At 32.7% G+C, this 24,642-nt stretch overlaps 1 protein-coding gene across 1 annotated transcript in view; it reads right to left on the bottom strand.

Annotated features, from left to right (window-relative positions):
• Positions 1-24,361, bottom strand: part of LOC115886065 (fibrillin-2-like) — a 148,006-nt gene extending 123,645 nt beyond the window's left edge. Inside the window, exons 1-2 of the mRNA XM_030905094.1 lie at positions 23,951-24,361; positions 13,593-13,765 (exon numbers count right to left, since the gene is read on the bottom strand). Of these exons, the coding sequence (XP_030760954.1) occupies positions 13,593-13,753 (161 nt within the window). The 5' untranslated portion in view covers positions 13,754-13,765; positions 23,951-24,361. The remainder of the gene's footprint in view (positions 1-13,592; positions 13,766-23,950) is intronic.
• Between the last annotated feature and the right edge of the window lie 281 nt (positions 24,362-24,642).

Consider the following 24,642-nt stretch of genomic DNA (forward strand, 5'->3'; position numbering starts at 1 on the left):
CATCGCAGGTTACAGTCGCGTCGATTTAAAAATCGCAATCGCAGTTTCAATTGCGATTGGAGAATCGCACTTTTGGTCATCTCTAATAGAAACATAGAAGGCGCCTATCAACATATATCAAATGTCAAAATTAACTGTCGTCTTTAGTTAACTTAAGGCAAAATTGTAGACCGTTTCGTTTAAAGCTGTACCTGAACGAAATTTTTATAGTTGACGAGTCAGTCGAAAAGGGAGAAAATTTTTGTGCAATATTTTTTTACTGAACTGAATAAGATAGAAATAGTTAGTTAAACTCGATGATATACCCGAATATCATAATATCAGATGTATTAATATCTAATAATTAAGATATTAATAATAGTGAACAAGAAACCATCATTCAGTGAAGTCATGGTAGGCTTTGGAAAAAAGTTGCTTTTGACGTAATAGTATAAACGTCAAATTGTTATTAGATCAACATTTTGTTATCGAAATGTTGATCTAACAATAAGACTATTCTTAGCAGCGTTTTTTATCTTTTGATTGTCTTTTCAATATGTCAACAACTTCAACTGCTTCAAATAATAAAGGCATTTTGAAAAAGCATTTAAAAGATAAAAAAACGCTGCTAAGACTATCAAAATGTTGATCTAATAACAATTTGATGTTTATACTATTACTCGAAAAGCAACTTTTTTCCAAAACCTACCATGACTTCACTGAATCATCGTTTCTTGTTAACTATTATTAATATCTTAATTATTAGATATTAATACATCTGGTATTATGGTATTCTGGTATTTCGTCTATTTTAAAATAAACTAACTGTTTCTATCTTATTTTTTTGTTAGAATGGGCCAAATCAAGAGGGCTACTGATACTGTATTGTAAAAATAAGGTAATTAAGCTTGGCTTATTTCTTGGTATTTATTATAATTTCGCTAATATCTTCGGTTTGAAAGAAGATAAGATTAAACGAGCCCTCGTTTGTTGGATTCTGATGATCCAGTCCGGAGTTATTAACATTTAAATAAAGATAGATCTAACCTTCCCCCACCACTTTATTTTAGCAGATAGGGGAAAATGGTTCTAACAAAAAAAATCCAAAATTTACTGAAGATTATGAAGCTATTATTTATAGTACCCATTATCTAGGCAAAATTCTGTAAAAAATGTATTTTCTTATTTTCCATAGCAGTTGCGCCACCTAGCGGCCGTTTTACAAACTTGAAAATAATTTCCATCAATTTCTCATAGCGCCTTTAGTTATAAATATTTTTTTTCCGTAAGCCCTACGGCTAATATAGAATACAGCCGAGAGCTATTCTTAGTGGAACACCCGGTACGTAAGCTGGTCCAAGAAGATCGACATGTCACATACTGTAAAATTGAAGAATCATTGGGAATTTCAAAGACTTCAACTCAAAAAATTTTACAAGAATTATCTATAAAAAAATAGTTTCTTGTTGGATAGGGCATCTGTTGACAGAAGAATAGAAAGCAATTGAAGGGGTGGCTGCAATAACCAGGCAGCTCCACTTTTTTCGAAAATGAGATTTTTAAAGAATTAGCCTTTAATGAAATTGACTTATCGTTTCCTGCAATAATCAGTTCTCTCAATATAACAGTACATAAATGGCGACGTTAGTTGGAGCTGCCTTGCTCTGGATTTGCGGCAAGAACCAAGCAGTTCTTTTTCGATTTTCCACAAATTTATTAAAATGGAGCTGCCTGGTTATTGCAGCCACCCCTTCAGTTAGAGTCAATTATTGATGTCAAAAAACTCTACACCGGTTTAACGCAGAAAACTCAAAAAATATACACAGTATTGTCAGTGGTGATGAATCTTGGATTTACTCTTATGAACCCGGAAATAAACGTCAATCGGCTGTTTGGGTGTTCCGATGTATAAATCAAAACCAACGAAACTTATCCATTCCCGAAGTGTTTCCAAAAACGAAACACTTCGGGAATTAGTTATTTTCACTAGGTCATCTTGCAACAGTTTCTCTGCAAGATCAATGATCTACTGTTACAACTGATTGGTACATCTATTTGTTTCCCGGATGTAATTCCTGAGTTTCAAAAAATCAACCTTCAACACGACGAATGCTCCTCCACCAAGACATTGCAAGTTCCCACACAGCTCGAAAAACATTTGAGTTTTTAAAGCAAGTAAACATCGAATTGTTGGACCATCCTCCATACAGTCCCGACCTAAGTCCTAACGACTTTTTTTTTTGCTTTTCCAAAAATTAAGAATGAACTGCGTGGTCAAATGTTCCACTCCCCAGAAGATGCAGTCAGCGCATTCAAAAACGCAATTTTGAAGATACCAGCAAGCGAGTGAAATAACTGCCTTCAGAATTGGTTCCAACGGATGCAAAAATATATTTCTCGTAGAGAATACTTCGAAAAACAATAGTGTTTAAAGGTTATCTACTGTTTTTTTTTTCTACTGAGTTTGTTACCTTTTACTATTAATTGAAAAATAATTTAGACTTTCTGAATACATGCATTGAAATTAAAGCAAGAAATCTCAACGCTAATTGAAAACATTATTTAATCCACTAATTTCAAGGTCCTGAATGAAGCTTTTAAGTATAAAATCAAGGAATTGATGGAAAATTTAGAACTGTAACAACATTCTTAACACCATACAGTTAAATCCCTTGATTGCAGTACCTACTAGTTTCTTTGTGCCGTTCACGTCAACATTTTATCTATAAATCTTCCGATAGAAAAACAACGATTCGGAAAAAAAGACGTCGAGTAGGCCCGAGTCAATCTCGAGATCCTTACGGTACCGATAAGCCTAATGGTCCTAATCCCCCATAAGTCGGTTGGTGCTCGCCCATCCAGCAGAAGGTAATTAATGAAAATCGCACCCATCTCTCACAGCGCCGCCCATTAACATATCCTCTCTTCTTATTTACCAACAAGCCTAATCAGAGGGAATTAGTCTATTTATCATACGGCGCGGCGTTTCGAGTGGTTTCTTTCGCTCTTCTTCGTCTTGTTAGTTACCGCTGGCTGCCGCTCACCGCCTTCTTTTTTCTTCATTTTTTTAAGTCTTCTTCTTATGCTTTGCCTTCGACGGTAATATAATTCTGTTCCTGGATCGTGCTAGCTGGTCACGCTTGATTAATTGTTGAGCTCTATAACATCATTGTTCAATTGGGCGTTCGGGTTTTTCTTTTGTTGTTGTTTCGGTGATTGTCACGAGATGGGAGAAGAATTTTTTTCACGCTAGCAGTTGTATGTGATTTACTTTTTCTTTAAGCATTTCTTGAGGCAATTAATGATGTATTAAAAAAAATAGTTTGATCACTTAAACTATATAAATTATAATAATGGTTCTCAATTGCGTAGATTAAGTTAAAGTTAAATGTTGTGTCAACGTCTTTTTTTACGAGGGTTGTCTTTTATATCTTGCAAATAGAGGCAAATACACAGTAGAGGAAAAAGTTAAAAGTTTGCGAATAATGTCATTATGGCCATCTCCGTTTCCTCTATACTCAAAATTTGTGAGTAATGTCATTATGACCTGTGTTTTTATGGGAAGTAATTTATAGGATGGATTAAGGGCTAATCATCCATACAGGAGTCCCCCTAGTATGACAACGGGGCTAAGCGTGGCCCAATCGCGGGAAACCAGACTTCGGCGCACCAACATTGGTCCAATGCTGGATAATTCAGGCTCGGCCAATCCTATGTTCACCCTATCTTGGGCCACGGCTGGGAAATGAAGTCTTGGCCATCTCTTAATTCACCCAACTTTGGTCCAACATTGGGAATCTCAGCTCCGGCATGCTACGGCGACCCAGCTTTGAACCAAAATTGGTTAACCAAACCTGAACCATTTTTTGATAATTTAGACTTGGCTCAATACTGGGAAATCGAGTCTTGCCCATCTCTTAATTCACCCAGCTTTGGATTCACTCTGGCCATCTCAGCATGTGGGTGTACTCCCCCTATTTGAAACGACGAGATCGTTTCAACTGACCGATTCCTCTAGTATCCTGCCTTTTTCGTTTATTGTCAATGACCCAAAGATACTAGATTTAGCATTCAATTTAATTCTGACAAATACCAAAATACATATATTTTGACACTCATATAAATCGAACGGACAGGACACTCACAAGGTATAAAATATATCACAGTTAGATTATTGGTATGTACGAAAATATCACCATAGTCTTTATCACAATGGTTATTAATCACAGCTCTATTTTTTGGGAATTTGACACAATTTGACATCGCTATTGTGGCTATTAGTGATTTGATTGAAGAGGTCGCATATCGCTTCTTTACAATTCATGTGTACCTGCATAATTTGAATGGTGTGTTTCTACCCTTTACTGTTCTGGTTCATGATCTTGCGCACCTTGCGCACCTTTGAGTCTTGTTTCTTTCGAGCCTGTTTTAAGGCTACTCTAAACTTCGGGCATCGCCCACTTTTCGCCCTATGGTCATTAGTCTCGCATAGGAGGCAATATGCTTCACCGGGACAATCCTTTGCGGCGTGCCCCTACTTGCCGCAGTTCAGGCATAATTTTTTCCTATCTGGGCCTTGACACTTTGAGATATTGTGCCCGTACTGCCAACATTTCCCGCATCTTTGCAACTCGATCCTTCTCTCGATATTGCATCGGACCATTCCAATGGGAATGCTGCCTTTTGTTTCCAAGGCCTTGGCATCGCTTTCACTAAGTGTAATTGTGACCGCCTGCGTATTAATTCCCCAATCTTAATATCTCTATCGCCAATATCCCCTAGGTGATCCATTAGTGAATCCTTGATCTCGATACCCGTAGTTGTAGCGTCGATGCCCCTTATATGAAGGGTACATTTCCTGTCTTTCTTTTCTCCTGCAATTCGAATATTGCGTCCTGTGTTTGCCGCATTGAATGTGCTTTTTAATTGCTCCAAGGCCTCTCTATCTTTATCTGTTGATATGAGGTGATCACCCTCTATGGTACTCCTAAAATTTTTAACAATGCCTCTGTCTTCACTGGTCTTTAGTATTTCTTTCACGTTTTTTAGGGTTTCCTTATAATCTTTTCCTTTAGATTCAACGATAAGTGCGTATGAATTATACTGTTTACCGGGCTTTTTTGCAGGGGATTTTTTTTTGGTTTTCCGGTGTGAATATCCGTACTTTGGTATTCACCTTGCTGAAAACACATTCCGTCATTTTCCGAAGTGTATTCAAGGGTATGCTCCTGGTTTGATGTATGGATATATGTTCCTCTCTCATTCTCTCATTTTTTAACAGCTGAAGCTTTGACCAAAATTCACCAAGGTCCTTACCCATCTTTAACTTGATGATCTTTAGTCTTCTTGGGGTTTCTGCCTGTGTTCGCCTCAAAACTTGCTCTAACACCTCCATGTCACCCTCAATGTCCCGGAGATCAGGGTACAAAAAATAATAACTTATATATGCCTGTATAATTTTAAATTCCATTCTCATAGACCGATCTCTACCGACAAGAACGCCTGTACACGCACACAAGCTCAATTCGTGAACGCACGTAAAAAGCCAGTTATTAAAGACAAATAAAAAATTAGTTTATGTAACGCAATTAAGACGTTCTCAGTTTTAAAGTCGTCTAATGAATTACCAACGATCAATCTTGACGTCTGATGCGCCTTGAACGTGTGTGAGTTAACAAGATGACGAATAGAAGAACGAAAAAAAGAAGAAAAATGATTGTAAAGGAGCGGAATGTGCGTTGAGGAACACTGTAACTATTATTTTTGTCGGTGCAGCTTTTGAGAAATAGGCGGCAGAAATGATATGGTGCCTTTAAAAACGAATTAGACTCGAGAGATTTTATAAATATCTTCTTTTAGTTATTAAAGCATTTATATTTTTTTTTGTTAATGAAGACGCACATTAAATCGTGATGGAAATAAGTACTGTTACAAAAAGGGCTTATTGAATATAAAGAGTGGTCCAAATTGTACTGTGAAAATACACCGCAGATAAAAATAAGCGAAAATGTTCGTATACATTAATATCCTAAAATGCTTCGTTTCAGATAGAGAGGGTATAGAAGTCTCATTATTATACTTTTTCCAAATAATTTCTGTACTAACGTCGATATTTGGATGGAGATTGACGTCTGGATGGTTTTTGACATGATAAATTTAATTTCAATATCAATATGACTCCTACTTATAGTGGAGCGCTACCTGCATGCCTTTTAGTTGTTTTGAAGAGCAGCCCAAAAGAAAATTCTACCCCTTCCCGTGGATGACGAACCAAGAATGTTCAACTTTGAGAAATACCTCCCTGTAGTATTGAACAATATAAAGTTGTAGCATTAGAAGTTATAAAAAAAGATGGAATGTTTTTTTTTATAAGAATTTTCTTTTGGATAAATATTAAAACAACTAACACTATGCGACGGAGCTGTTCGCCGGTGACCAATGGGTCGTAAGCTAGTGAAACTTATGTCTTTATAAGATACTGGGCACCACTCAGTTCTCCATTTAATTTCGAAAACTTCTAAGTTGAAAACTGAGAAATCAATTCAGGATATACCGGGTGCATCTCAAAAGTGGCTCACCCCTCTAAATTTTTTATTTTTTTAGTTAAAAAAAACGAGATTTCGTATGTTAGTATATGACATAAATTAGGATTGATTGACGTATTGAATTGTTTCCGGGCACTTCCGGTTTCACCGGAAATGACTACAACTTTTGATTTTTAAATGGCACCCGCGGTATTTTTTTACTTTATTCCATAAAAAATGTCACTCTGAATAGAATGACATATCATATGCCAATTTTTGACATTTTCGCATATGGTTTGTTTGAAATTATAACTTGCGGTTCGTAACGAAAATTTGACTTGAAATACCAAGTGTGTGGTATCAAATTATTTGTAAAAAAATGCTTTTTCCAAATATGCTAATGAGCCACCCTCGTTCCATTTGAAAAAACTGAGATATGATTAAAAATACGATTTGAGCATTTTCTAACTGGCCAGGACAAGACACTAAAAACACTAGACGATCAAATCTATTTTTCCAAGGCTCCTTGATGAAAAATTAGTGTTTTTAGCATACACATGGCACTCTAGATTGAATTTTAAAAAACAATTTTTTATTAAGCTAGAATGTCAAAAGTTGACATGTGATATGTCATTCTATTCAGAATGTCATTTTCTATCGAATAAAGTAAAAAAATACCGAGGATGCCATTTAAAAACCAAAAGTTGTAGACATTTCCGGTGAAACCGAAAGTGACCGAAAACAATTGAATACACCAATCAATCCTAATTTATGTCATATACTAACATACCAAATCTCGTTTTTTTATCTGAAAAAATAATAAAGTTATAGGGGTGAGCCACTTTTGAGACGCACCCGGTATATAGGTATTACTTATTTAGGAATTACACAAATGACACGCTGAGATAAACTAATAACTCAGTATAATTAATAATTAAATGTAAATCAGAATTAAATCAGGCTATGAAAAATATAATGTGTGAAAATATTTGTTGGTAAATTGTATGTATCAAAGTAGATCACTCTTAATGGTAAGTTAAATCTGCACACTTCTGAATATTATTCTTTATTAATTATTCCGCGATAAGTCTTGGTACCAAAATGTAGGGACTCTTTATATTCCAAAAAAAACGTACTATGTGAATATCAGAAATATACATGTGTAAAATTTATCAAAGTGATTCTTAATCAATTAAATATATAATATACCTGAAGGGCTTAATGAAAACTAAATAAATTAAAATTATATAGATATAAAATCAAATGATCTGGCCCTTTTATCCGTTCTGGTCACAAGCTGGTTGTGGTGAACTGCTACCGTGGTATAACTGTTTCTGAACAGACAAGATCGAGAACTTGGATGGATTCAGGAAATTCCTCCGTTATTCCCGGTGTAAAATGTAGGGACAAACATGGGCTCAATAACAGGTGCAAAAAAAGACAAAAGGCACCATAAAATAAAGCCACCATAAAATATAACCCTAAACAAAGAAAAAAAGATATTAGGAAACGTTACTTAACGTTACGTTTAAAATAAGAGTCTTACCTCTGCTCAGAGGATTTTTTCAAACAAATTGGCAAAATGCCAACAAACCGATATCTATCGGGTTCAGCCTTTAGCCACCAATATGGCGATGAAGGTAGGCTTGAGGTATGTCCATACCTATACCGTCAGAAATAAAGTGACGAACGAACTTTGACCGGACTCAAAAATCTCGCCAGAAATAAACTTGAAGAAAAAACAAAAGATAATAACAATACTTAGAACGTCATCTCGGTGCGAGGACTTAAACTTGAATTATTTAAATAAAATAATGTCTGTACATTTATATTAATTATGTGAATTTTAAATAAAATGCTAGAAAGTATTGGAAGAGAGAAACGTTTGCTCCGCAGGTAAAAGAGCATACCATAACGTGGATACTGATTCTTCCAAACCCAAAGCAGGAACAGGGATAGGAGTATTTGCGCCGAAAACTAAATACTCTAGTTAAATACTAGCATTTACGCTATCGAAAGATGCGTATACCTTACCTTAGATAGGAGCTTGCGGAAATAAGAAATAGCCATCTTATTTGACAGTCAAACAGCATTAAAAGCGATCAACTCAGTAACCCTAATTTCAAAGTTGATCAAAGAATGAGCAGAGAAGCTTAACAAATTAGGGAAGGAAATAAAGTCCTTCTACTTTGGATACCATGTCACCAATGGATAGAAGGCAATGAAAAAGTAAATGATTTAGCTAGAAAAGGAGCGAACAGTCTACTAACTGGACCAGAACCGTTCTGCTTCCCAAGCGGAAACCAGCTTAAAGCGGAACTCGCTTAAACGAACTTGCTTAAAACGAAACTGGAAAACTCTATTCATAACCTGGAATGAAAATCCTCGAACGGTCTAAGACACTCGAAGAAAATTCTCAGAATTTACAACAGAGAAAAATCAAAAATTTTCCTTGATTTTTATTGATCGATCTTCAGATTGTCACGTCTCTTGTTAAAATTCAATGTGTTTAGTGAAAATATCTACATTGAAAAATAAAGCCCATGAAATTACAGTTCCATTAGAACGCGTATTTGCACAGGAATAGTTATTTAGATCAAATAGTTTGTTTTTACAGTACAGAATATCAAAAAATCTAGTAAATTTTTCTAAAATTGATTCTTAAATTTCTGTTAAAAATATTTTCCATATAAGATTGGCTACGTTTTTCAAATAATCCCATAATCTTCTTTTTTGCAAATTAACGTGTTCGTATAGGTTATATCGGATTATTTGCATGACAATGTCAGCCGTTTAGTGTTGATTTGTTGCCGCTGAATGGCGCCCTTGTCTCTAATCGAACAGTTTACACCTGCGAGCTCATGTTGTCACAATGTAGATATCATCTCATTAACAATTCTAAGATGTAATGTATGCTTTTCATCGTGACGTCTGTTACCGTCGTTTATGTTTTGGATTATTTGGTTTTGTTGTTAATAATCCTTTATGAATATTGAAGCATTTTTAATTTAGGGAAATTGTATTATTAAATAACGAAAGTGGTTTCATTACTATCGAAAAATTAAGAAAAATCTCCAGAGAACAATTCAAACTTTTCTTCAATTGTATATTATTTTGTTTACAAATATCGCATTAATTAAAAAGTAAATATGATATTTAAAAAAATATATAGTAGGAGAGCTCAAGCGAGGATTTTACATAAGAGGAGATACAGAATAACATAAGGGGAGAAACTTACAGCTGGTTCCAATAAAATTGAATACGATTTAGAACATATTTTTATTATTTCGGGCAGTATATTCTATGATACCAGTCCCCCATTTCTCTACTCATGTCATGCTGACGTTCTGAAAAATTTATCTGCCACTTTGTTAAAAAGCAAAGTTGATTTATACAATGTCACAATAACCTTAAACTGTCAAAATACTTGACACATAGATATACACTGCCCAAATGTTCGAAAAAAATGTGTAAAGAGTCGTATTTATTTTTTTTTGGAACCAGCTGTAGATCATGTTCAGTACCCCCACTATACATGGAACTTTCATATAGGATTGTGCGTGTAGGACAGGCCAAGTAAAAAAATTGATCGTTAGAAAAATTTTAGCGCGTCAGATTAAGGTAAGTAAACAAAAAAGTATGCATTAAAATTATTAAAATAATTTTAAAATAGATAAATATATCTACTACCAGCATTATGTAGTATGTTTTAATTATTTTATTGAGGTGAAGTAGTCATTATATGGATATAGTGCCACTGTACAGGGTGTCCCATTTTAGTTGAAATCATGCGGTATCTCCGTTATTAGTAAAGATAATAGGATGCGGTTTGTACAATCCTGTCCCACATTTTTATCAAACGAAAGATGCTGTAAACAGAATGTTCATAGCCCTCTTCCTTTCTGAGCTACAGGGTCATTTCGAAAATTTTGCAATTTGGGACAGTCCCCGTATCTCCGTTATTGTGGATGATATCGAGAAGGTGAAAACTGATTCTTGTAGAACTTTTTACGTTAAAATTTTATTTGGGATTGATTTATTTTACTTTTGTTACCACTGAATACTGAATCTCTGAATATATTTTTCTTATTAATTAATATATTTTTCTCTTTCTGAATAAATATCTAAAAGCTTGCATTATTAAAGCATTTTCAGGTGTTCGGCATTGTTGTAGTTGCCACGATATATTATATATTTCAAAAATCCCCAAAATTAGAAATCGAGAACGGTCAAATCCGGGAATCCGGGAATCCGGGAGGCCATCATATGGGTCCATTGGTTCCAATTCATTGATTTGAGAAATAATAATTTAACAAAATTCTAATATTTTCAAAGTTGTGAGTGGGAGCCCCATCTTGCTGAAAGTATATTTCACGTAAATTAGCCAAAGGAATATCTAAAAGTTCCGGTATGATAGCTTCCAAGATTTTCAATAACGGTAGAGAGTTAAGTTTCCCTATATATACAGAATTTATTAGTGGCTACCAAAATAAAATAAGAGACAGATAACAGTATATTTTTAATAATTTTTTAGTTTCTTTTATCATAATCATGGCCTACTAATAAATATGTTCTCTTAATAAAAACTTTTAAATATTGCAATAACTAGTGAAAATAAATATAAAGTGATATATATTTTTGAGAAGCCAGATCATATAATTTATAAATATACAGGGTGTTCCATTTTAGAAAACACAACTTTAATCCATATCTTTAAAAATATTATTTTCGTAGAATAACAGACTACGCCACTATATTCTACGTAAAAAGTTCTATAATAAACAGTTTTCATCTTCTCGATGCCTATAATAATAACAGAAACATAGGGGGTGTCCCATTTTGCAAAAATTTCAAAAAGACTGTAGCTCAGAAACAAAGAGGGCTATGAAAACTTTGTTTACGGCATCTTCCGTTTGACAAAAAAGTGGGACAGGTTTGTGCAAACTGCACCCTTCTGACTTCACTAATAACGGAGATACCGAATGATTTCAACCAAAAAAGGGACAGACACCCTGTACTTATCTTCATTTAATTGGAGAGAGTCAAAAATAAAATTACTAAATTAGATTTTTTCTTACTGCTTCTCAGTTTATATTTTGATGCAAAAAAGTAAATTGAATATTCAGATTACCATGTTATCTTTCACTCTTCACCAAATAGATACTAACATAGTAACTATTAGGGCTCAGAACCGGGATTCGGCACTTACATTTCCGGTACTTCAGGAACAAAATTAAAACATAATTTTTTGTTACGGTCAAAAATTTTTGGATACTTTCTGGCATTCAACTATCTACTAATATCAAACTCTTCCAAATCTTTTTCCTTTTGAAGTTGCTATAATGTTTTTTATTTAGTATAATATTGACTAATGTATTAGTTACGCTCACTTAACATCTCTAGAGTTTAAATTTTAAAACTAGGTAACGAAAAAAAAGACACAAATGGTATTGAATTTTTTTTATAACACATAATATCGAAAGCGTGCTCGTAATGAAGAACAACAAAGGAAAACAAAAAGTTTATCTTGTTCTAGAAAGCCCACGCGAGCTGACGCGCTTTTTCTGTAACAGGAACTTCGAAACTATTTGGTTGATATCTCCGTGCGAAATCCTACGATCAAGGTTGCGTAACTCGTACTAATTGTTTTAACATATTTTCAGTTGTTCTGTGCCCAATTCGGTCACACACGAATGAATGAATTAAAATTAACGCCGCATTGAAAAAGAATAAAGGCCCTTAGGCTGACCACACAGTGGAAGCGTCAACATAGAGCTGTTGTAAAATAAGTAACCAATTGTGAAAAATAAAGTTCCAGCCCTAGATGATATTAGATAAATATTTTTCGTATACGCTTACTTGTACGATTTGAAATTTTGATGGAAAATCCGGCAATACCGTATACAGTATGTCCCCGGATTGTCTTTACAAGAGGAAAAACTTTTTTATTATTGACATTTTGAGAAAAATGCTTTCTTATAAAAATTTTTGCTCGTTCTTAAATGGTTAATCCCGTTTATACTTTCCAAAATTGCTATAGCGTTTCAGAAAAAAATGAAAATATGATTGAAGTTTCCTAAAAATAAAAACGCGTTTCTATGGTAATATCAATTCAATTTCATTCTTTGATAGATAGTTATTATTAATTTAATGTCATAGTCTTTGCTGTTGTTAAAGTATCATATCTTCCGATAACCATTACCACCCTTTCCATAGAAGTGAACTAAATAAATTTTGTGCGTCTTTAACATATTATAACAAAAAACATTACATTAATTAAAATTCTACGAATAACAATCTATCACAGAATGAAAACGAAGTTCTATTACCATAGAAACGCGTTTTGATTTTCATCATTTTTCATTCATAAAGAAATTCATCCATATTTTCATGTTTTTCCTAATTTTCTCTAAAACAGAACAGAAAAATGGGATTAACCATTTAAGAACGAGCAAAAATTTTCACGAAGAAAGCATTTTTCTCAAAATGTCAATAATAAAGAAGTTTTTCCTCTTGTAAAGACAATCCGGGGACATACTGTAGAAGAAATGCACCAAGCCAACTTTTATCTCTTTTTCATATATTTGATTTTACATTAAGCTGTCTACCTCACTGTCTTACACGTTAAAATTCGGGTTTTACACGTTTTTCACGCAGTTTCGATGACCAGACCGGTATATTAAGCACTAAAAAATATTTTTAATTTTTAGAAATTTTATTTTTAACTCTCTTCAATTAAACGAAGATAAGTACAGTGGCACTGTCCATATAATGACTACTTCAAGTCATTAGGGAATAATTAAAACATGCCACATCATGCTGGTAGTATGTTTTTCTGTTCTAAACAAAAATAGAGGGATATCCCGTAAAAGTTATTCATATTCTTCCGATTTAAATTTCTTGAAACTTTTACTTTAAAGAATAAAGATATACAGAGTGATTTTATGATATTCCACAGTGATTTATGATAAAGCAGTAGGTGTTCTATTTTGTATATCACTTATTAAATCTTTTTTGTATAATTAAATGATCAAAAATTGGTTATAAGCAATATATTTCATTTAATATTTATTATTCTTTATGACTCACCCTCCTGGTGATAAGGAACCAGCGGAGTGGCCACTTCCATTACTACTTTCCTCTTGTTCCCTAAAATTCCTGCTGTATCTATTGCTGGCATCCACCACACTTAAACTAACTAAATAAATAAAAATGAACCATATCGTCTTTGTCTGCCCGATGGCGGGCATCTTCACTCGAACCTGAAACCAAAAATGAACCGTTAGAAGACTATTATTGATGACAACAATTTTTAGAATTGTATATTAGTAATGAGCCAATTCAAGTCCAAGACTAAGACGCGTAGATTTTTCTAAATACCAAGAACAACAGCTCCTTCAAAGAAAATTTACGTTATCTTACACAGGGTATTTTTTATGCCATCGTCAAATTCGCAATATTTAAAATGATACATCTCTATTTTTTAAATACAACTAACCCAATCAATCTAAAACAAAAGCAAATGTCCATATTTTCGTATACCTCGATCCACTGTGCAGCGGTTGTTTAGCTTTGTGTGTAAAAATTAAGTTATATTTTGGATAGAGTAAAGAAATAATCAAAACAATTCTAAATATTCTTTTTATTCTTAGCATTATTCAATTTACATTTTTATGGTTTATATAAAAAGAACGTTATAATAACTAATTGAGTTTGAAACTTCGTATAACAGAATCCCCATACATCATTTTATTTTAATTGGTTTGCCCTGCATACTCTATCCTCTAATAGTAAATTTATCACGAATTTTATCACACAAAAGTCTTTCTGTTAAGTGATTTTAATTGAGTCGAACGGTTAGAGTTAATATAAGTGACGTTGCCCGAACATTAATCTTCCTATCAACGGTTTTAGATTAATAGAAAATGGTTTGTTGCAGTTGCATAAAGATTAAAATTGCAACGGTTAGATTGTTATTGCAGAACTGTCACATCTCTTATATTCTTCGTATTAGTTCTATTAGTTTTTTTAACAAATTTAGATACATTCAAAATATAGTTCATAAAAACTCACAATTTCCTTAAAAATATAACGTAAAATATGATATCATGTTAATGACATACAGGGTGACAATTTGAAAACGGACAGTATTTAATACTGCCTCGACCGATGATAGTATGAAAATTTGGCGAAATACGTCAATTTACATATCAAGGGGGACAATTTTTGAGGCATTTGTTGTCGTGTTACTTTCAACCCTTTGACCCCCAGGGCACCTACCCGTAAAATTTTAAATGGCAACCCCTATTTCTGTTACCATTTTTGTGTTCCTTATAAAATTCTCAAAAAATAATGCAGTTTATGTAGAATTCGGAAAGGAATGGAACGGAAAGGGAATGTATAGTCAGAATCAACTTTAAGATTGAACCAACTGTATTATTATCTGATGCACATAAAATACACAGGGTGTTCCGTTTACATTAAACAAGTTATTAATAAAGCTAGTAATTATTTAGAATATTTTTAGACAGCCTGTATAAGCTTTAAAAATAAAAAAGTATTTGTCCCATCTCAGGATTTCCGGTGAAACAGGAAGTGACCAAAAACAATTGAATACGTCAATCAATCATAATTTATGTCAAATACTAACATACCAAATCTCGTGTTTTTATCTGAAAAAATAAAAAGTTATAGGGGTAAGCCACTTTCGAGACGCACCCGGTATACACTGACTCCAGTATTTTTTCTAAATAAATCGGATATAATGAGGCAAAGCCCTGCAAGAAAATAAATATACGTGTAGATTTACATATAAGTCCGCGAACTGACGCATTGTCAATCAATGTCTATCTTCATTACCAGCGTAAATACTAGTCACACGCCACGCTATATGTATATTGTTTCCTAGGAATATAATATTCCAAAACCGCCTATGAAAGAACGTGTAACTCGAATAGATAGTTTTGAGTCCTCGTATATCTTCCATTTCATTATCTCGATATAGAATTTTATAGGAACTTAGATTTTTATTTTTTACTTCGTTGGTATTTCATATTAATACCTAGAAAATGCCAAATACATAACAAACATATAAAAGCAACTGGCAATTGTTCCATTTTACTGAGAATAATACAAAAATAATACAAATTTGATAAAAAAAATGCAAAAATAAGCCATCTGAAATTTGTGTAATTTTATAGAGATCCTCCTTTATAAAGATCATTTTATAAATCATCCTTTAAAAGTATGACACTAAAAATAAAAATGTAATAAATTGTTACATTTGTGCAACAAGTCACTTTTTAGTAGGGAGCCTATGATGCTAAATGGAGATTTACTCGAGCGTCGCGTCGTGAGGACCTATTGTATTGTGAAAATTAGATGCTAAAAGAAAAAAGTGTTATATAAAAGTGTTATAAAAGTGTTGTTTTACTGGTGGGACGGAGAACTGCTCCATAAGTAATCATGGGTCTTACCTTAGGGTCTTACTATCATGGTACATATTCAGCGCAAAATATTGGCGGCGCAGCCCCATCTATTTCCCGCCAGTCTTCTGCATATCACGAGAGCCTTTGTGGCTTTGCTCGTAATGTTCTTAATGTGTCTGTTCCAGAGAAGTTTACCGTCCAGGGTTATTCTCAGATATTTGACTTCCTGTGATGGCAGTATTTTCTTTCTATCTAGATGGATTCTTTTCAAGCTTTTCAGACTTTGCTTTCTGGTGAATGGCACTACCGCGTTTTGCCTGAGTTGGTGGTCAGCACGACAGTCCTACACCATCTCTCAGTGATACGGAGCCCTCCTTGGATAATATTACATAGGGTGCCTTCATGTTTCCCTCGAGCTGTCATGACTATGTCATCTGCATACCCTGTGCAGTGTATTCCCGATAGAGTTAATTTGTCTAGTAGTTCATCCACTACCCAGCTCCACAGTAGGGGGAGGTTACTCCAGTTGAGTTCCTTACGTTGTTTTAACAACGACAGTTTTGTAGGTGCCCATACAAAGGGGTAAAAAATTATATAAAGAAAAAAAAATAGCGTACGGTACATTAAAAAATAATATACAGGGTGGTCCGAACTGTAATCCGGAAACTTCAGCAGCATATTCTGCAGATAAAAATAAGTAAAAAAGTTCATATAAATGTACGTCCTAAAATGCTTAGTTTCGGAGATACAGGGTGTAGAAGTTTTATTTCTATTTCGATTTTTTCCAAATAATTTCTGAATTAACGTCAATATTTGGATGAAAATTGGTGTCTGGGAGTGTTTCTTGACATGAGAAATTTGATTTTGATGTCAATATGACTCCTATTTGTAGGTGGCGCCACCTACATGTGTTTTAACTGTTTTGGAGAGTACCTAATAACTTTTCGTCCGTACTTCTATAAAAAAAACGACTGAATAAAAAATATACATTTCCGTGAAATATCTCTTGGTAAAAATCGTTCACAAAATTCCCCATCACTTCCGGGGTTACAATCTCGAAATCATCGGAGCAACATTTGTCTTTTTAATATAAAAAGGACGCATTAAACGCTTTATTCACTTTCTGTGTGAACGTGGGCCTAAAATGTCTATAGTATATTCGCACATAAACCAATTTGGACATCCTTCTACAACATATGCATAGATATAAATATAGGCGCAGATACAAAGTTATTTACATTGCCGCAATTAGAAAATTAGAGCCGTTTAAAGCGGATAGTTTGTGTCTTTATTTTGCAAATAGAATGGCTCGGTATTATGTCATGTGTTTGTTTTTCTTCTTCTTGCTAAACATCTCGAATTAGGGCCATTAGCGTCCAAGAGATACCCGCATTAATTTGAAATAAAGTTGTTTTGACAATTTTATTGACATCCAACGCGATGACATAATAAAACAACATTAAATATACAGTAAACAGCAAAAGTGTCAATAGAAAAAGAATTTAAAAGGCATGTCAACGTAGTTCGAATGGCAGCGCATGGTCCAATCCAGAGTCAAATATTTTTTGAGGGTGCAGATAGAAATAAAGGTCAAGCAACGCTTCCAAACGAACTCTTTTTGGTTTATCAAATTATCAATCTAAGGCTCTAAACGAGGGATGACTGCCTATGTCTGCCATATTATTATAGTCGACTGATGCCAACGACTGCCAGCGACTGCGGCGGCATATTCTGCAGATAAAAATAAGTAAAAAAGATCATATAAATGTTAAAAACTAAAGTAATGAACAACGCACTAGTAAACAGAAAAGGCAGTCTAATAAATAGCACAACACTGGACATAGTAGAAGAATACATATATTTGGGACAACTAATACACTTCACGGGATCTCTACTACCAGAAATCAACAGAAGAATTAAGTTGGCATGGAGAGAAATAAAAATATGCTAAAAAATATGCTAGAATGTATCTATGATTACTTATTTTTCTGATGGCATGCTTAATTATGCCAAGAATCGCCTAATAAACGAAATTATCTCGCCACCGATTTTTTCTCCGGCGCGGTGACCTAAAAAACTGCGGTTCTGTGTACACAAAACGGTAGATTAAGTGTTTGAATTGTGTCAAACATCATAAATATGCATCAAACAATCAAACACGGGCCTTATCGCTAGAAAATTGAGTCGCTTAATAATCATATATTTCGTTTTATAATTTTCACCTAGTTTTAAAAATCTTTTTCACGCGCTAAAAATAGGCCCTGATGATTTTACATAACTCTGCCTTTATAATAAATGTCGAAATGATTATTATTGATTATTTAAAATCGCGTTTTTGTGAATTTTACACATTAAGAAAATTTCGCCAGTCCGATAAAGTAGCAAAATAAGCGTTGAGGAAGGAAATTAAAGATAAAGGATTATACTATATCCGTATTGTAGCACATTTTTAGACAACTTTATTTTTAAGATTTTGATGGTCAAACATCAACAAAATATTCTTTATGTTTACTAGGACTAAATTTTCGCGAAAATAAAGACATAATTTAAAATTCCGTTACAATACGTAAATAGATTGAAGTTTTGTGATTATAGTGATATATAATTTATATGCTTTTGCAACAAATTGCACGCTATTTTATGGTAAATGCTGAAGCTCTGCAAACCTTAATCAAGCCTTAATCAAAGTACGTGTGTTTGGAATTTTGGGTGTAACTTGACACGACAGGATCGGGCTAAGCGTTAGGCAGATTTCTGAAATATAATATACATTTCCTTCGGCCCCACACCCGCTTTATCCGACCCCTGAGAGCAACCCGAAAGTACAGCGTAATAGACTCTTAAACATAGGTATAAGATAAAACAAATATTATACAATAAAAAAGTATTAAAAATGGAAGTAGTTTCGAAAAATGTAACAGCTTACGGGGTGTCTCATTTGAAATATCAAAGATGCTACTACTGTTAATATGAAGCGGCATCACACACTGTAACGCTGAAAATTATTTAGTCAGATAGAGAAGGTTCCTTTATGTAAAAAATCATCTATAAACGCATAACGTACCATGGCAGTGAATCACACTGTATATAATCATGTTCTAATATATTTTTCTGTTATTATGATTTATTACAACAAAACAAACTCCCTTTCAGTTACTGAAATCTATGACAATTCGTCAGAGATTACTGGTAATCTAACCAGATAACTTTTTTTCACGTTTTCGCACGTATCTTAAAAAACTCACGAAATACTTCGATAGATTAAGGTTATTTATGAAAAAACCCTGATTTATCTGTGACAGTTTCCTTTTTTCCACGGTACAACGAGACAGGATTATAGAAGAAAGAAACTGCAATACCTACTTCGTTCTAAATAGTAGAGAACCCAGTCCAAGATACTAAATAGGGAGCCGTAGTATATACAGGGTGGTCCGAACTGTAATCCGGAAACTTCAGCAGCATATTCTGCAAAGAAAAATAAGTAAAAAAGTTCATATAAATGTATGTTCTAAAATGCTTAGTTTCGGAGATACAGGGTGTAGAAGTTTCATTTTTATTTCGATTTTTTTCAAATAATTTCTGAAGCAACGTTAATATTTGGATAAAAATTGGTGTCTGGGAGTTTGTTGACATGAGAAATTTGATTTTGATGTCAGTATGACTCCTACTTGTAGAGGGCGCCACCTACATATTTTTTAACTGGTTTGTAGAGTAATAACTTTTCATCCATACCTGTATAAAACTAGTGAGTAAAAAAAACATTTATGAGGCTTTTTACGTAAAAAAGGTATCCTGGTAAAAATCGCTAGGGATAAGGGTTCTCGAGATATTTGGAATAGAAATTATCAATACCTATCATCATTGACATAAATTAAACACGTTGACTAAATAGTTATTAAACTGAAATCATAAATTTGAAATGTTTTTGTGCCAAAAGTTCAACAGAAACTGTTTTATCATCATTTTTTCGAAGAAAAATGTATAATTAATTTCAAAAAAATAAAAAGTTCCCAAATTTATCATTTCACTCAAATAACTATCTACTCAACATGTATATTTTTTGTCAATAATGACATGTATGAACTATTTCCATTCTAAATATCTTGAAAACGGTTGCTCGTAGCAATTTTTACCAATTTTACGTAAAATATCACGGATATTTTTTCACTCAGTAGTTTTATACAGGTACGGACGAAAAGTTATTACTCTGCAAAACAGTTAATACACATGTATAGGTGGCGCCCCCTACAAATAGGAGTCATATTGACACTAAAATCAAATTTCTCATGTCAAAAAACTCCCAGACACCAATTTTCATAAAAATATTGACGTTACTTCAGAAATTATTTGAAAAAAAAACCAAATAAAAATTAAACTTCTACACCCTGTATCTCCGAAATTAAGCATTTTAGGACATACATCTATACGAACTTTTTTACTCGTTTTTATCAGCAGAATATGCTGCCGAAGTTTCCGGATTACAGTTCGGACCACCCTGTATAGTGTAAAGTAATAAGTGGGGACCTATAGTATTATGAAAATTAGATGCTAAAAAAAAGAAAAAAGGTCACATGATATACGGTATATTAATATTAAAGATTAGAAAAAAGTTCAAATAAAAGTTGTAGTGCGTCATATTTAACATAAAAATGATTATTTACTCAAATAAAAATTAGCTGGCTAGAAGCTAGAGGATGAAGAGTAGAAATTTAAAAAAAATCACAAGTTGCTGAAAAAATCATATATTTAAATTTTGTTTTCAATTTGCTCGGAAAATTATAAATTTCAAATAACATTCTTTTAAATTCACCCCTGAGAAGAGGTGAAAAATATAAATAAAGTGGATTTTTCCAAATTTCAGAGAAACTGTGCCCTAACTTCTAGCCAACCTATCTCGGTTAATTTTGATTTGAGCAAAAAAGTATAGAGACCATTTTTGCGAAATCTAACGCTCTACAACTGCTTTTATTTGAACTTTTTTTGGAATTTTATTTATTTATTTCATCCCTCGTCGGGGGTGAATTTAAAAAAAAATATTTCACAATTCCTTTTTAGATAAATTTTATTTATGTTTTTAACAAATTTTTAAATATATTTATTTCTTTTTTATCATTCTCTAATCTTATTGGTATTTAATTCATGTCATATAACAATTTTTCCACAGCAATAGTTGGAACTTCGTTATGGATTCAGTGGTAACGTAAAGCAAAATCAAAATAACGTGATAAAACAAAACAGGCGTGATAAATATTATATAAATATTGGAGCATATACCTTCATTCATGCATCTGTTAGTTTTACCTCATTAACTAATATCTTTATCAAACTATGTCAGCCATTGTTAAAAGTGGTAAAAAGTACACAGCTTAAAATATAAATTTAAATAAATATATTGCATAATTTAACAATTTCAGGGTGTTCTTAAAGTTACATGGACAGGTTGTTCTAATATTCTGTGGACATAAAAACCTCAGATCCAAAGTTTCATACATATTGTAGAAACGAATGCAATATATCTCGTAAACAGTAAAACGTAAAAAAAATCAATCAATTTGATATATATATATATATATATATATCTTTACTTTTAAAAACTTTACGACAGTAAAAAAATTGTTTTCATTGTCACAGGCACAAATGCAAAAAACTGCATTTGAGTGACTTTTGCGCCCTCTAACTTTGTCCCAGTAGGTTTTAGAGGTTTGTTACTTAGAAATGAAAATGTAGAGAATTTAATTATTTTGTTCCATAAAATTTCTGTGGAACCTACGGTTCAGCTAGAAAATTGAATCCAAAATTTTTTTGAGTTCTCAAAAACTGGCAAAGTATGAGAGCGGGGTTAATTTGATGGAACTCTAGACCTTTTTTGATGCCAGATTGACTGTACTAATATTCTTGTTACTAATTCAATAATTATTATTACACACGCAGTTATCAAGCCAATGTACTTTTAAAACCGAATCTCTCTGTATTTTTCACGCACAATTCGCATAATCACAAAATTCGTTAGGCTTATCTCGTCCGGCCAATATGTTATCAGAATAAAATAGAAAAATAACTATTAAAATAGTTAGATAATGTTCGACATTAGTAAATTCCTAAAACAAACAGGCCACTATGATTTGAAAAAATGTTAAAATAATGAAATTTGCTGTTTTTTATTTAGTTGTGATTTCTTTGATATTTTAAGAGGCTACTGACATTTTTTTATATTCAGTTTCATTTAAAGTTCTATTCTATTTCATTCTGGTACTAACAAAGAAGAAGTTATCCCTTATATAGAGATTTTTTAAAATTCTAATATACAGGGTGTCCCAATATTCCGTAGACGTAGAACTACTGTCTATTTTTGTAATTAAAATAAGTTCATTGGACATAGTTTACCTTTATACAAAAATGCTTCGTTAGTCCGTTAAAGGCATTAAACTTTTAAAAAATAAACAAATTTTTTAAGATATTTTAAGGACCGCCATTCCGATTTGAATGAGATTTGGGGTGCCCATATTTTGCTAAGTGCTGTAACATTTCTATATTTCCATAATCTAGTTGGCGAAAATATAGCATTTTAAGTTAGTATGACAAATAATATTTGATGATAAGCTTCACAAATTTTAAATTAATTAACGTTCAGGTTTATTTTTGGTTTGGTTTTGTAAAGAGATAAATTGTATCCAATGAACTTATTTTGATTCCAAAAATATGCAGTATTTCTATGTCCACGGAATACTGGGACACCCTGTACTATAAAATATGTTTCATTAGATAAAATTTAAAACTACTCTTGTATTACATAATTTATAATTATTATTGGCGTATAATATTATAAACAAATTCATTAAGTTTAATAAAAATTAATGAAAAACATTAAATGAACATATATATCATTATAATAATGTGATAAAATTTTTCTTCCATGATTATAAGATTTGTTGTTAAAATTAAATAATTATTAAATTAATTATTTCATAAACTTCTAAATATACGGGGTGAGTTTTAAATAAGTGCAAATAATTTTAGGAATAGTATATTTTGACCCCAGAAACACGACTATGAGGTTTTTTTCGCGATAAAAAAATTCTTGAAAATTTGGAATGTTTTGAATTTTTTTTAGTTTTAACTTAAAAAAACATAATTCCTTGATAATATGGCAACATAGGTAGTATATCAAATTTACAAGAAAAAAAATCAGGAAAGATCCGGTGGTTCTCAAAATTTAAGCAAAAAATCATTTTTTGGAAGTTTTCAAAGTAAAATAACTCGGTTTTTTGGACTTATTGGAAAAACGGTAAAAAGAAAATATGTTACTTTTATCGAGCTCTACCAGCCCGGAAAATATTTGCAATTATTTAAGAATAAATTGAAGAAAGATATTTGAGAATTAAAAAGAGTTGTGACAAATATTGAAAACCAACGTTTCTTCGTTCCTTTAAATTTAATCCACTACCTTTGTTGCCATATTGTCAAGTTATTATGTTTTTTTAACTAAAAATTTAAAAAAATTCCAAAAAAGTCATAATATATAAAAACTTTCAAACTACTAAAATATGTCTACTTATGGAAAGACCCATCCTGTATAGTTTATGTAATATATAGTTTGTTTCAATATACGCGCTTTCGGTTTTCAAGGAACGTAACATCGAGGGACTCCTGTACTTTGTAAATAAAAAAATTGCCAATAAAAAAAAAAAATTATTAGGACAATAATTGTTGGATTATAAGAATATTTTTTTATTTAATATTATTAGCAATATTTCTATAAAAGCATAATAATATTTATTATTGTTCTTCACGATAAATTTTCTAATTGTAAGTATGAAAATAACAGTAGAAATAATTCTGCAATAAAATCACAGAAAGGAATACGAAGCAACAAATGAAAATATATTAAAAACTAAAATAATCACACAAATTAAGTAGAAAATGATGAATGAAAAACAATCTTTTTCTAGAAAATTCAATGTGCGTTTATAGAGTATAAGTGCATCTCAATATTTAAACAAATAAAAAAATAATACTCACTTAACCAATCCCAGAACAAACCAAATAATCGTGAAAAAATATTTCGAAAAAAAGTCTTAAATTTTCAATTCGCGCACGATACCGGTACTACCGAAATCTCGCATCTCCCTTCCCAGTACTTCTGGCACACTATATTTCCTTCAATATTACCACCACCTCAATGACTATCAATACCGCCCTTAACGTCTGGACTATCTATCCTGCGACGACTTTCTTAGTCCTGACGTCCTGACCGAGTCTGCTGCGGTACGACTTTCGAGAGTACTGAGGTACTGATAGTAGCCGGGCTATCGAGGAAAGAGAAATAAGCGTGTGGGATGCCGGAAATACGCGTAGTGGCATACGGAACGCAGCAGCAGCTCTAGTTTGCGCTACGAAGATGATCGGCTTGTGGTACGACGTCGAGTAGTACCCGACGGCGACTGTTAAACCTCTCTATCTCTTGTTTTAGTTTTTCGATCTTAATTATGAAATATCAACTCTACAGGGTGATCCAGCGAGCCCATAAAGCTTCATATCTATGGTTAAATATTACAGATTTTCTATGGAATTTATGTTATAAAATATGAGTAGAACATTTATGATATGTATATTTTTTTATACAGGGTGTGGTAATCATGTCTCATTTCTCATGGGGAAATTCCTCACGTAAAAAAAGATTTATTTTTTATATCAAATAGGTCCGATTCTGC

This window comes from Sitophilus oryzae, unplaced genomic scaffold (assembly GCF_002938485.1).
Source record: "Sitophilus oryzae breed Bouriz unplaced genomic scaffold, Soryzae_2.0 scaffold_466_pilon_pilon, whole genome shotgun sequence".
Classification (NCBI taxonomy): domain Eukaryota; kingdom Metazoa; phylum Arthropoda; class Insecta; order Coleoptera; family Curculionidae; genus Sitophilus; species Sitophilus oryzae.